The sequence below is a fragment of the Strix aluco genome, chromosome 1 (genome assembly GCF_031877795.1).
Source record: "Strix aluco isolate bStrAlu1 chromosome 1, bStrAlu1.hap1, whole genome shotgun sequence".
Classification (NCBI taxonomy): Eukaryota; Metazoa; Chordata; class Aves; order Strigiformes; family Strigidae; genus Strix; species Strix aluco.
In genome coordinates this window covers 77,843,403-77,857,156 of record NC_133931.1, presented here as the reverse complement: position 1 = coordinate 77,857,156, position 13,754 = coordinate 77,843,403, and the positions used below count along the sequence as shown (strand labels likewise).

General features: G+C 38.7%; 1 protein-coding gene across 4 annotated transcripts in view; it reads right to left on the bottom strand.

Moving 5' to 3' along the window:
- Positions 1-13,754, bottom strand: part of TENT4A (terminal nucleotidyltransferase 4A) — a 62,873-nt gene that overhangs the window by 27,937 nt on the left and 21,182 nt on the right. For all 4 annotated transcript variants that reach the window (XM_074825591.1, XM_074825610.1, XM_074825600.1 and 1 more), the window contains exons 6-8: positions 13,195-13,323; positions 11,872-12,085; positions 5,145-5,271 (exon numbers count right to left, since the gene is read on the bottom strand). In XM_074825591.1, the coding sequence (XP_074681692.1) occupies positions 5,145-5,271; positions 11,872-12,085; positions 13,195-13,323 (470 nt within the window). The remainder of the gene's footprint in view (positions 1-5,144; positions 5,272-11,871; positions 12,086-13,194; positions 13,324-13,754) is intronic.

Below are 13,754 nucleotides of genomic sequence, written 5' to 3'. Positions count from 1 at the left end.
TATTTCATATGTATGGGACTGAAGCACATCCACAAGGTCAGAGAACAATTTTTTAAAATGAACATTTAGAAATTGTGCTTATATTTGTTTTCAACACTGAAAATGCTTAGGAACAAGAAACCTATTAATCTGCCCTGCCTTTAGTATAATGAAATTCCACACTTTTGGGTTGGGTTTCTTTTTTTTGGCGGAATTTCTACAGATATAGGAGACACTCCCACAATTTTTCAAAGATCTTGTTTGGAAGACATGAAAACACACAGTTAACTGATTGATAAAATTAGACAGCTCTCCTATGAAAGATGCCCTTTAAGGTTTTTCCCTTAATATTATCATGTAGTGAAACCAGGAATAAGCTACTGACATACCTACTTTATCTTACAAGAAGAGAATTGAACTTATGAAATATCCCCCTGGTATTAAAAGGGCAATATAGTCTAAAATCAGACTAAGGAGCATCTGAGAAGGATCTGCTTATGCATGAAGATTAAAAAAAAAAAATCTAATTTGTGTTACCCAAATACTCTGTGTAGGAAAAGCTGATATTGCTGATACCTCTTAAGAGACAGCATACATTTTTGTGACAGCCACTGACCATTCAAGATGTGAAGCAAAGGAAGGACTGTTTCAGAGACCACATTTCTGCTTTCTATGCCAGCCGAACACGCAGGCAAATTTAACATCCCTTTTGACAGCTCCCAGGACTCTCATGGCCAACCAGGGGCAACCCAAACCTAGCATACAGACCTATCAGCAATTAGATCAGTTGAACTGTACACTGGAAAGAGACCAAACAGCTTTGAAGCAGAGAGATGGAAAGATCACTTTATATATGGCCCAGAGTATTGTTGTTTTGAAGATTATCACCTGTAAATGACAACTCCAGACATACAGTAGCAAAACCCTGCCAAGGCTTCCTCAGACTCTAAACTCTGGTCTGTTGGCATGACAGTCCCTTTCCATCATCTACCTGCACCACATGTCTGACACCAATAAGGAAGAACCTGTTACCAATCTGCAACTCTGGGAATTGACAAAAGGTTTCCAAAGTCTTAGTTACACTGGAAAGGCACATCACAGCAGAACCAGTCTTCCATTCCTGATTTCATATGGCCTCGACTGTTTCCCAAATGTGGCTACACTGCTGGCAGTCTGAGCACACATCTGTATCTGAACCACACAATACACCAACATGTAAGCCAACATCCTGATCTACAGACATACATATTAACTTAAGGATGCATCTTTATCACATCCAGATCAGTGCAACTTATGGACATCAAATGTTACAATACCACGCTCTCCATCTTCCCCCAGATGTAAACTCCTGCTGCTTCTCTTGTTTCTGATCTGCTCATCACGCAGCCACAAACCGGATTAACTTCTTGACATGACAGAAGCGTTGATGTATTTGTTCTCAGACAACAGAGTTGATCTGACTCACCTTCTGACTGCAGGATCACTAGATTGAGCCAAGGCAAGAATCAGGAATATACAAGACTGAGAAGGAAGAAAAAGGGCAGCTGACAGGAAATAGCTCACAGATAGTTAGGCTAGACAAGGTATAACGTGAAACTGCACCTTAATGTAGAGACCATGGACAGGGTAGTAACAGATAGTCCACTATTTCAAAGAACATGACTCAATGAGCAAGACCTTGTTGCCAAACATTTCCTAAGTTTTCTTGTGGTTTATCAAACAGAATAAAACTAGGAAAATGGTCACTAACTTGAAACTTTGTGTCCAAAGAAAAGCAATGAAGCTGGTGAAGAGTCTAGAGAACAAGGCTTATGAGGAGCAGCTGAGGGAACTGGAGTTGTTTAGCCTGCAGAAAAGGAGGCTCAGGGGAGACCTTATCACTCTCAACAACTACCTGAAAGGAGGTTGTAGTGATGTAGATGTTGGTTTCTTCTCCTAAGTAAGAAGCAATAGGACAAGAGGAAATGGCCTCATGTTGCACAAGGGGAGGTTTAGACTGGATATTAGGAAAAATTTCTTCACCAAAAGGGTTGTCAAACATTGGAACAGGCTGCCCAGGGAAGTGGTTGAGTCACCATCCCTGGAGATATTTAAAAGATGTGTAGATGTGGCACTTAGGGACATGGTTTAGTGGTGGACTTGGCAATGGTAGGTTTATGGTAGGACTTCATGATCTTAAGGGTCTTTTCCAACCTAAATAGTTCTATGAAAGTATCACTCCTCACAGAATTTAGTCAGCTCACTTAAGATGACACACTCTTGTCTAGAGACAGGCTATGGCCAAAGACCATACTAAAGCTTTTCAAAGCACATACTGACACTGACCCTTAAGCAAGAGGCTATCCTGTCCATAACTATTTTACAGCTAGACTCATGTCCCCGTGTCCCCAGTTATTAAGAAATCAATTGTGATTTTCAATCGCCTTGGCTGAAGTCAACACCAAACCTGACCTTGTGTACAAGTTGTACAGATTCAAAATGGATCAGTCCCCTCATCTGCCTACTAGGGAAACCCCTCCTTCCAAGATGGGAATCTTTTTGCTTTAACAAAATCTACTGAACTGTTTGTCAATCTCTCCTGAGCCGTTCTTGAAAGAGGATGGGTGAGATAGACTGGGGACAAAACAGCATGTAGCTGTAAGAATGACCTTCACGATTCAGCTGATGACTGTTTCCACTTAGAAGATAGCTTTCAACTCCCACTACACTCCAGATGTTATATTTGGAAGCTTGAAGGTTCTGGTAACAGTGATTTGAATCTATTCTTTATTATTCTGTTAGACTTGTTACTACAGAACATGGACAAGAAAAAGGTCTATGCTGAAGGATCAAAATCTGACTCTTTTCACACTGGGAACATCAGAAGCAGCAGCTTGCTAGAAAGCTTGTGCTCCTTTGAGTTGGACTGACCCTGAAGAAGAGCAGTAACAATAATCACGCAGAAACATCTGAAATCAGCTGAGATTGTCACCCATAAAATAGGACTCTACACAGAAATTTTCCCTGGAAAGATCTAATATGAATTCATACCCACCAAGTAGTTCAAGAACAAAGCATTCCACTTAGGGGAAAGCTAGCCCCAATTACAACAAAACTGAATAAACTCAAGTCAGCCTGGGGAGTTCAGCCTCCTGCAAGTTCCTACCCTTTCAAGTGTTCCTCATTTAGTCTCTGTTGATCCTTCTAGTAGAATGTCATATAGCTAGTCACTGCTCTTAAAGGGAGCCCATTGTTTACAGTTTAACCTACCACTAACAAGCCTAGAAAAGGGCAAAAAATGCATCAGGACAAAGGGCTCCTAGATGGCTAAGGCTTTAGGTCAGGCCACCAGAAAAGTCTTTATATAGAGCCTGGACCACTCCACCTAACACATGAAAGAAGGATCTGAAATACACCTCGATTGCCCAAGTATATCAGATTTAACTAAAAACTGAGACTGAACACAGACTGCTGTTGAGGTTCTGCAATAAACTTCTCACCAAAAAGCTCATCATCCACCCACAGGTCTTTTGGCATTGACAAGACTGGTGCTGGGGGAACTACTTGCAGACAGTACTTTGTTGAATGCTGTTCCTCTTGGGACACCACTCCCTTTGACAGAATGGTAAACCACCGACATGACGAGTTCTGAGACTCAGACATCACTGGCACAGATAGCCCAGAACTAACAGAAAGACAGCTCAGATGTACAATACCTGAACACTACTGTTGGGACTTCTCCCCATGTTTGAAGTTGTGACAAAATTCAAATATTTTCCCAAATACAGTAAGAAGTGTACATGTGAAGCGCACATATTGATGACATCTGAGGCTTCCCATTAAATGCATTTACAAATATACTTTCTGATGTCTGTAATGAATACAGGTATCTCATAAGAGAATGACTATATCCTTTGGAGAACCACAGAGAAGTTAATGAAGGCCAGGACCCAAGACAGAAGCAAAACTTCAGGAATTCCTAAGTTGTTTTATCTATACTTATGTAAGAGCAAAGTGTGAATCAGCAACAAGAATTATCAGCCAGTACATATTTAACAGATACACCTTTAATCTATCTTAAAGCAGCAGTCTCAAATGTCAGTGTGCAACACTATGTACCACTCTTTCCATATCTCACCACAGGTACAAGTGCAGTCTTAACCTTTGTGAATTTAATACCACAGAAAACCTAGATATTCACAGGCATTATTAAAATACTGTCGATTTTAAATCCACAAGTGAAAGACTGCATCCACTTTGTGGTAAACTTACTATAGGAGAACTATTTCACCTTCCAATGACATTAATGCTGGAAGTTTGACCAGAGTTTGGAATTGTACCTAGATGGTTTACAGTCTTGTTACAGCATCCTTTCTTGCAATTAGTTGGGGACCTCAAAGCCATTGGGATTCTAGGGAAGCCTCAGGGAAGAGACATCCTCTGATCTAGCCCCAATTTGTAACCAAGGGTTAGAATAACAGATGCTAGAGCAGATACATAAATGAAAATACAACACAGCTGACATGCCTTCATTTTCTTTCTCCTCCCCCTTTCAAAAAGCAGAAAGCTTGCAAAGGTGAGAGCTGAGAAAGTACTAGCTGTACAGTGTTTCTATGAAAGATATTAAGCACTGCATTAAAAATGGCACATCTAGAAGTATGCTACTTTTAACAGCAGTTCTGACATTACAGCCAAACTGAACTGATGCTTTTAATAACTTAATTACCTATCTAGCCTTTTAAAACAGCTTATGGGAGCATGTATTGAAGAACTAGGGAAATTTCTAGCCTTGTTGTCTAGTTTTGTGTATAAACAAGAAATTTGATCACACACATTCTTCTCTGCCATAGCAGAGACATACATCATACCAAACATTAAACCAGCAGACTTTCCTTTGAAATACTTTAAGCAGAATGTTTGAGGAAAGACCAATTATCTTCTGGTTCCCTTCCACTCTAAGAGAACCCCATATTGGACTCATCCTGGATTTTGTCACACTGTCTTCATTTCAGTGCTGCACATTGAGGTATTACACTCTCATACCACTGGGCAGCCTGAATTTCTGGGCAGATATCAATACAGCCACAGTTAAACAATAAATAACAATATCCCTTTTATTGATTTAGACCCAAACATTCCTAATTGATGACACAGACAAATGGATATTCAAAAAGTGGACTAATTACCTCTCAGAATCTCTATTTGGATATGATCTTGCAAGTGGTGATACTGCATGGCTAAGAACAATGTAGGCATAATCAAAAACTTGTTTCACTTGCATGGCACCGTAAGAACTTCTGCCAACGTCGTTTCCTGAAATAATGTGACAGTCATCAGATCATCTTTTTTTAATATCAGTAACCAGAAAATTATTCATACTTAAAGCTCAGAAGCCCATCCTACTCATATCAGGAACAACTAAGTGTGCCTATCTCCATAAAAGCAGCTAACCTTAGGAATGACACTTAACATTACGCATTCGATTTACCACTTTCAAAATACACATGTACCAGCACCTGAAAAAACAGAACAGAGATCAGCTTAAAGCTCTTATAGCTGTCTTAAGAGGGAACCTACCAAGCTTAAAGCATCATGTCTCACTTACCAGTAGAGTTTCTGCAGGCCAAATACAGCTTAAAATTCCACTTCTGCAACCACATTATCTTCATAGGGCCAGGTATACTTACATCAACCCCTACTTAACCTTATCAAAACTACAGATTAATAAACCAGCTCATACAAATTATTTATCTCCACAGAATTATCCACTTCGTCAAATCTATCACAGAGGAATCGACAAGTTTGTACAGCATTGGTTTTTGATCAAATTAGTGGAACTTCTTGACTGTCCCTCTTCATAAATGTATAATCTTCATAAACTTATAAATTTTTATATCATCTTTATAGATAATCTTTATAAACTTTTTGACTGTCCCTCTTTAAGCATGACATTTACAGCAGAACTCCTTCCAAATCCAGTGCCATGTGTGAGGAAGTTCAGAAGTTAAGAGCACGGTAAAGCTTCTGTATCAGTGACAACATACAAGCATTTGTCTCCCATTTTGCACCTAGAAAGATCTTGCTATTACTAGCAAGAAGAAACATTTGGGGCTTTTTTCTGGATATATTTGGCACCAGACACCAAAGGTTCACTGTCACCACTCAATTTAAGGAACACAAAGAAAACTTCCTTCAAATTGCATATCTAAAATACAGACTAGATCTTGAGTGGGTAGAAAGCTGCTTACAGTAAAAGGTTCCTTCCTTCAGAATGATGCTTGAAATGCTGTGAGAACACTAGAAAGGGATGAACCATTGAATATGTTTATTTTAAGCTTGAAAATCAGATCAGGGCCCATGAACAGGTTTTAATGAAAAAATCCGCTTTGAAAATTGATGGGTAAAGGACAAAATCTATCCTTTGGAGGACTGAACCCAATGAGGCTGAATTTGACTTCAGAGGAATGCTTCACTCTAAGCAATTTGTCCATCAAGCCACTATAGTCAGACAGCCAGGTCTGGCAGCCAGTGGTAAAAAACAGCCTTGGCTTTACTACTTGACAACACATTTCAGTCCTTTAAGATTTTCCAACCATAGTGCCACTTTAACAGAAAAGCATAATCAATGAAAACGGACTGTGAACATAAAAGCATTTTGGGAACACAATTTCTTCAGTAATTTATATGGTCAAATAAAAACTGATGAAGAAATACTTCCTGTTTTCTGAAGCACCTGAGTATCTTGCTCTGAATGCACCACTGCAGTATCCAGTGGCTACTAGGGCTCAAAATTACAGAAGCCTCTCTAAATGGCATATTTGCAATTGGACTCTATCTTGAAGTAGAAGCATAGACCAATGTGGGCCTAGGACAATGAATCCAGGAAGAAACATTATAGTTAAGTTCAGAGCTGAACTACAAAGTATCAAAGGACTTCACAAAAGGCTTGGTCCAAAAGCAGCTGAATAAACCAAGGTGTTTCAGTGGTCAAGAAATCAGAACACAAAGATGTTAATTCTACCAGAAAAACAATTACTAAATTCAGTACAGGTTTTCCAGGGGCAGGACACATTGCTGTGTCCTGCAAAAATGCCACCATCCACATAATGACATGCTAAACATATATACAAAATAATTCAACTGAGAAGCAATACAAAAATGGAATATATACAAGTGGCTAAACACACACAATTGTACCTACCACTAAATTCAAGTTCATCTACGGTGGGACTCTATCTTTAAGGTCTTCTCCAACCTAAATTATTCTATAAATTCAAATAACGGGAATTAAAAATACACACTCTAGCAAATTGCATTAGTTTAGTCTCATTCGGTGCTAAGACAGCTGCATTTGACATGGGTCCCACATGGAGTTACACCAAAATTAAGACACTGCTACAAACTGTTAGTTACTCCTTTCATCAGTTGTCACCACTTCCACTGTTGTGCCAGCAAAAGAAATCATAAGCCTTCCCTAATCCACTTACGGCAAACTCAGGCAGTTTAGTTTAAACCACCAAAGTTGTGTATGAATCTTGATTGAAGCAGATTTGAGAACAGAGGCAGGATAGCTCATGCCATAGCATGCCTAGGTTCCTGGATTGCCTCATTCTGCACCTGTAATTAGTTCATAAAAATGTCTGAATAAACACATCTTATTCAATTATACAGTCTGCAGAGCTTCTGACTTGCATAGCAGCTGAAAAGCAGGTATGGAAGCCAAAGCTACTACACGAGCTACGGTGAACTGTACGAGCCAAGTCTCATCAATGTGGCCCTACCCAATTCAGAAAGCAAGATATTAAAGAAGCCAGAAGATCACATATTTGCATTTGCTGTCCTGAATAGATTTTCTTGAGAGATCATTCTTATTAGTAGATCGCATCTTACATACCTGAGCATCCTTCTTTAGTCACAATCTACAAACTGATCCGTTAAAAGCACGTAACTCAAATGCTCTCGCTCTTTAAAAAAATCATACAGACTTTAATCCTCAGATGTACATTAGCAGATAACAATGGTATGTGATTTCATGTATAATTCAATCCTCATTCTTTCTTACAAAGCCTTCCTCCCTAAAAGAGCAGGTCTAAGACTTCCATCACTCACTATCAGTATTACCACTCTTGTCAGGTTGTCTTCCATTACCTGAAACAGTTTTAAGAACATGGCCTGGAAAGGCAAAAGTACGTCCATGAGCTAGGACTGAGGCAGATCCATTTATGTTAAGCTATTATCTAGTAAGTACCTTTTTGCAACATTCAGCATTGAAGGTTTCAGCTGCTAACTTCAATGTATCTGTGTATTTTCATAAATGCATGTATTTTATATACACACACATATATTTGCATGTCCTAATGACAAAATGCAAACTTTGAAAAACTTCAATGAGTAACTCTGGGCAGCCACTAAGACTAGAACAAATAATCCTGATAGCTGTTGCCAGTCTCAAACCTAATTACTTCCTGTACTTGTGACCTATGCAAATGCAGAATCAAGTAACATGAAGCATAAATAGTCCTGCAAGTTAGAGAGTCTCTTTTCAAAGAAAACACATTAAATTTAAGGTTTAGAACTTATAGTGCCCATAGGAATTCAGAATGAAGAACAACTTCTCTCATGAAGGAAGCAGCACGGGAGGAACTCAAACTCTTAAACTGCAATTTAGCTACTTTTGCCACTGCCAATCTGAATCAAGATCAAAATCATTCCTGTTCTGAGCATCAGAAATGACTGAAGGACTTTGATAATCACCTGATCACAAAGGCATAAAATAATAAACTTCCCTGCTGAACATCTGCTGAATAAATAACAAATTTGTCTCACAACTACACATTAAAGATTTGTCACCTGCAACCAGTCACATCCTCCAAGACAGGATACTGCTAGATCAACTCCACACAAACCTCTTCTAGGATAGTATCATCTACCCTGCTCCAACATGTTCCTGTGAACAGATTTCTGAGTGCCTGGCTTTGCAGTTCTCCTAAATGATTGCTTTCACTTTTTACACATCAAAGAAAGGACAACTGCTTTGAGAAACTGAAATGGTGGCAGCTACAAGATATTTATAGAAACTCCCTTCTTTGAATGATGCTAAGGGGGAGATTTTCATTTCATTACCCTGTCCTAGGACACTAACTCAAGATGAAGAATCTTAGGCTATGTATGAAGACCAAGCATAAACTACCACTTCAAAATGTATCACCAGCTAGATTAGTCTGACATGTCAAATGCAGATTTCAACACACTTCCTGCTTCAAGTGTAGACTCCTGACATCTTTGTTGGAATCTTGGTTCTCAAATCACCAAAATTATAATCCTCTAGCACCCAGTAATCAGTCTTTGAGAACCTCAGAGGAAACCCTACAGCACCCAGGAGAATCTGACTATGTCCAAAACAGCAACACAACAGGTTGATGCCTGTTCCTTCCAAACCTAGGAACAGAAGGTACTGAGCAGGTAGAACTAAGCATCATATTCTTCTGATGACATCATTGATCTGTTAGCCAGACATCACCATTTCACACTGATGAAAATCCAATTACAAGAACTAATCCCACTGAACTTAATCCTGTCCCCTAAAAAACTGTTGAAAGCTATTCTTATGAGTTATACCTTTCAGCATTCTGTTGCTGAACTAGTGCATACACTCATAGGAGGAACCTTGTACACTACTTTGATAACCTTGAGAAATTCAAAGGTTTTTTTCTCATCCCTGTATTTCTGGATTAAGAGGTCATCTTTCAATGTCTTCTTCCAAGGTTTAACCAGAACTTTCAGAGAAAGCTGAGATCAGCCTAAAAAAAGGATTGCAAAAAAAGATTAAAAATACATAAAGAGCAAAACCAGGATTGAGGGAAAAACTCTACAGCAGCTTATGCTAAATTAAGTCAGGAAACATCTGTGTCCACTCTTTACCAAAATACTTGTTTCCATCCCCTCCACAGTATTCTCACTGGCACTGACCCTCATGGAGTTAAGACACTGAGTGGACCTGACCACAAACTAATCAAGCAGGGATGATGGGATGATGGTCAACTGGGTAAGGACCTGAACCCTTGGAAAAGTTTTTTGTACTGGGACACAAGCAGTAACAGAACTAAAATAATTAACAGAATTCTAGAAATTATCTACATACACTTGACAGGTACTTTTAGATACTGTAGGAATATGTGATTAAGTCAAGATCTAAGGAGGCTGCATTCATAAGATCCGATTCAAAGAGCCATCCTGTATGTTCGATATAATTTTCGTCCTAGTTCCATCAAGCAAGTTCTGAAGATCTGTGGTAGCTGCCAGAAAATATCCCTATGGGACATAGTCATCAGATAACTTCAAGTTATTGTTAGCTTTCATTTCCCCTGCCAAAACACTTTCTCTCCTGTAAGAATTACATTATCTTAGCCCATATAACCTCATCTAAAATTTAATTCTTATCAACTCTTTGATAGCATATAACTAGATATCTTTCTTCTAAACTATAGTTCTTTGCTTCTGCAAGATTTATGCTAGAAGGAACAGTTCAGAGCCCCTACTGGAGATGAATTTTCTTTTTTTTTTCCTTCTCTGAAGAGTCAAAGAAGAAAAAAATTCCAAAGCACTATTAACAGTGATTAAAAAATTGTGCAGCATACCTAATTTCTCGGTCCTTAGCAAATAGGAAGGCATAGAACTGGAGGACAGTAAAGATTTTTGACTCTAGAGAAATGTGGTTCATGCTGCTGCTCAAAAGGGTCTTCAGACAAGTACACAGCTACTAAAGGAAATCTCAGTGACAAAATGAAAGTTCTGCAAAATCATCCCTATGCCTGGCCAAGTGCAGGAGTCATGATGGACACAAACTCAGAGCTACGAACATATCAGAGATGTGGTTAGACAAATGAGTATCTTAGCTTGCAACCTGTTATAGAGAACTATGAACATTCAACATATCGAGTACTTAGAAAGGTGCCAGACTTCAGCTCCTGATCCATGGTATTTGCTTTAAAAGTGCTGTTCATAAGCAGTCTACCCACAAGATGTGACAGTATGGAGTTTGAGTGCCAATTACATTCTAGAAATACTAATGCTGAAGTCCAAATTAACTAAAAATTGACTTTGTTAAAAAACTGTTTGGGAATTTCAGTTACTTGTGACAGTCTAAATAGAATCCAAACCAAGTACTATAGAGCTGGAAATTTTTTTCAGGAGCTCAGTGAAAATTAACCTTGATTACTTTTGAAGGTTACTGAATCAAAATCAAATCTTAAAGAAAAAAATATTTTAAGTTAGTTACTTTCAAAAGTACATGCAGCTATAACTGGCATTCTCTAAAGGTCCCTGTGCAGCACAGAAGCCAGTTATGCAAACCACTTTTCACACCAACACCATAATACAGCTGCTCCCTTGCTATACATTCATGGATATACACCCACGTTTCTGTGCAGTCTCTACTGCACTGCCCTGCAGGACAGGTACCTCATCTGGGGCATTTCCTTCCCATATGGTATAATTTATCTGAAGTATGGCACCACAGACTGTGGCAGGAAAAGCTATACTTTCCATTCTCATTCTCTCATAATGAACAATGAAGTGCTGTTCCTACCAATAAACCCTGTTCCAGGATTTCCTGGACCTCTTTCCTTCGCTACCCCTCAGCACTGTTCACGAACCTTATACACTCAACGCAGTTCTGAATCTCCAACACATTATGTATCTGCACGCGAACCCATTTACTCAATCTATGAATCTTGGGAGACTACAGGACCTGATCCCTTAGCCCATCTCCATAACTGTACCTTGACACCAGCAACAGTCTCTTCTCAGTGCAGCTTCTTAACTCATTTGACAGACTTCAGAACTCTAACATAAACTGTGAGAGCACAAGTTGAGCCAGAGCTCCAGAATACTGCAAGTAGTGTACAAGCTTACCAGGCAGGAGAGGATCTTCAATACATAGCATGGATGGTCTGTATCCATTAGTCATGACTTTCATGATTTCTTCTTTGGCAATATAGGCACCTCCATTTTTTATTCTAATACCAGTTTTCAAGTAGTTAAAATTCCTTCCATAGAGTTCAAAAAATTCTATCAGAAGCATTCCAAGGTTTTCATCAGCTCTTCTGGCATCAATTCTTGGATGCAGCTGTGACACAGAACAGTTGTTAGTTATTAAAAATCCATTCTTTCCAAACCATAACATAGGGCAACAAAAAGCTCTCATTTAAACAGCTGAGTATAACCTCTTTACACAAGTCTGAACCGAGTCATTAATTCTTCACGTACTTAAACTACTTTCACATAACCAAGAGGGGGCAGCACTTCAGCGGTATCTGGAAGCCAAAGAATTCCTTCTTCCCTCCTCTTCCAGCTTTTTGAGGATTAGTAAATTCTTTTCCCTAAGCCAAAAGCAATAAAGAAATCCTGCATACTACATTACGGCTTAGTAAGAGAGCAATACCCGTTTTTCACAGAAAATCCATCAGTCTTAATATTTTCAGAAGTGGGGGAGGGGGGTGGGGTAGAATCCATTTACCCCAACTGAAATACAGTTCTTTTCTCAATCTCCCCATATTATATACAGTATGTAAAATCTGTAGTAATATTTCAATTAATTATTAACAGCAGCAGAATATGTAGGCTTTTCTTTTATCACCACTGCTGAGAGATGCTAACATTGTATCTCAGCACACTTGCAAAAAGCTGTCACAAAAATGTATTGGAAGAAGTTAAAACTCATTAGCTGTTTCATCACTTACCTAGACTATCTGCCCATTTTAAATACGGCAAAACCTAACCAACATTTAATTAAAGAACAACTTGACTGTTTGATTTCATAATTTTAATAGACACTGAAATCAACTACTTTTCACATTCAGTATCAGTAGTCTAGGAAGCAACAGACTTAAGCTGCATCCTGGCAGATCTACAAAACACCGGTAAAATGATTCAGGTACTGAAACTGACTGCCCAGGAAGGTAGTATAATCCACATCAGAGGCCCTGGTATAGAAAGCAATGCACAGCCTCTATGCCATTCATAAGGCTCCTGCTCATGTTTCAATTCACACAGTGAACACAAGTTCTTAGATGTTTGAAAGACAGTCCACAGGATCTGCCAATGATCAAACACCTAGAGCCATAACAGTAAAGCTGTACATTGCGAGGGGAGTCTAAAGAAACAGCACCATAACAGGGCATAAGTACAGAAACCAAACTATTTTAAAGAACACAAACAAATAAGGAACAGACTCACCTGCAGGAAACTAATTGCCATTAAAATTAGGCTGTAAGAGCTAATTCCACCAGTAAAAACTTCATTCAAGTCCCTCTGAAGGAGGAACTGTTTTAGTACTAAAATCAAGTAAGGCAGCAAAGAATATTTCTGCAAAGAAAAATAAGTCATATCAATGATAATGTCAACATTCTAAAACAAAGAAAGAACTACACAATCTCAACACAAGGTTCATCTTCTAATACAAAAATGTTATTCAGTAGTATGCTATAAAGTATTTCCACGGGAAGAACTGAAACATGCTTTTTTTTATTCTAGAAACAGATTAATAGACTTCAATTCTTCTTTGATCAAACAGCTTACATATCAACTTTATTTTCCCCCCCAAACAGGAAGATTTCTATATCCTCCTTTGAATGCCAGTGTCACTCAATAGTCAAAGCTTTCCGTCTAAACAGTACTTTCACTGCAGAGCATAAAAGTAAACTTGATTTTAAGTACATAGCTACAGAAGAATTGGTTTTAGACATTGTTTAGCAAGATAGTATTCATAATCAAGCATCACCTAAATTCAAGGTAAG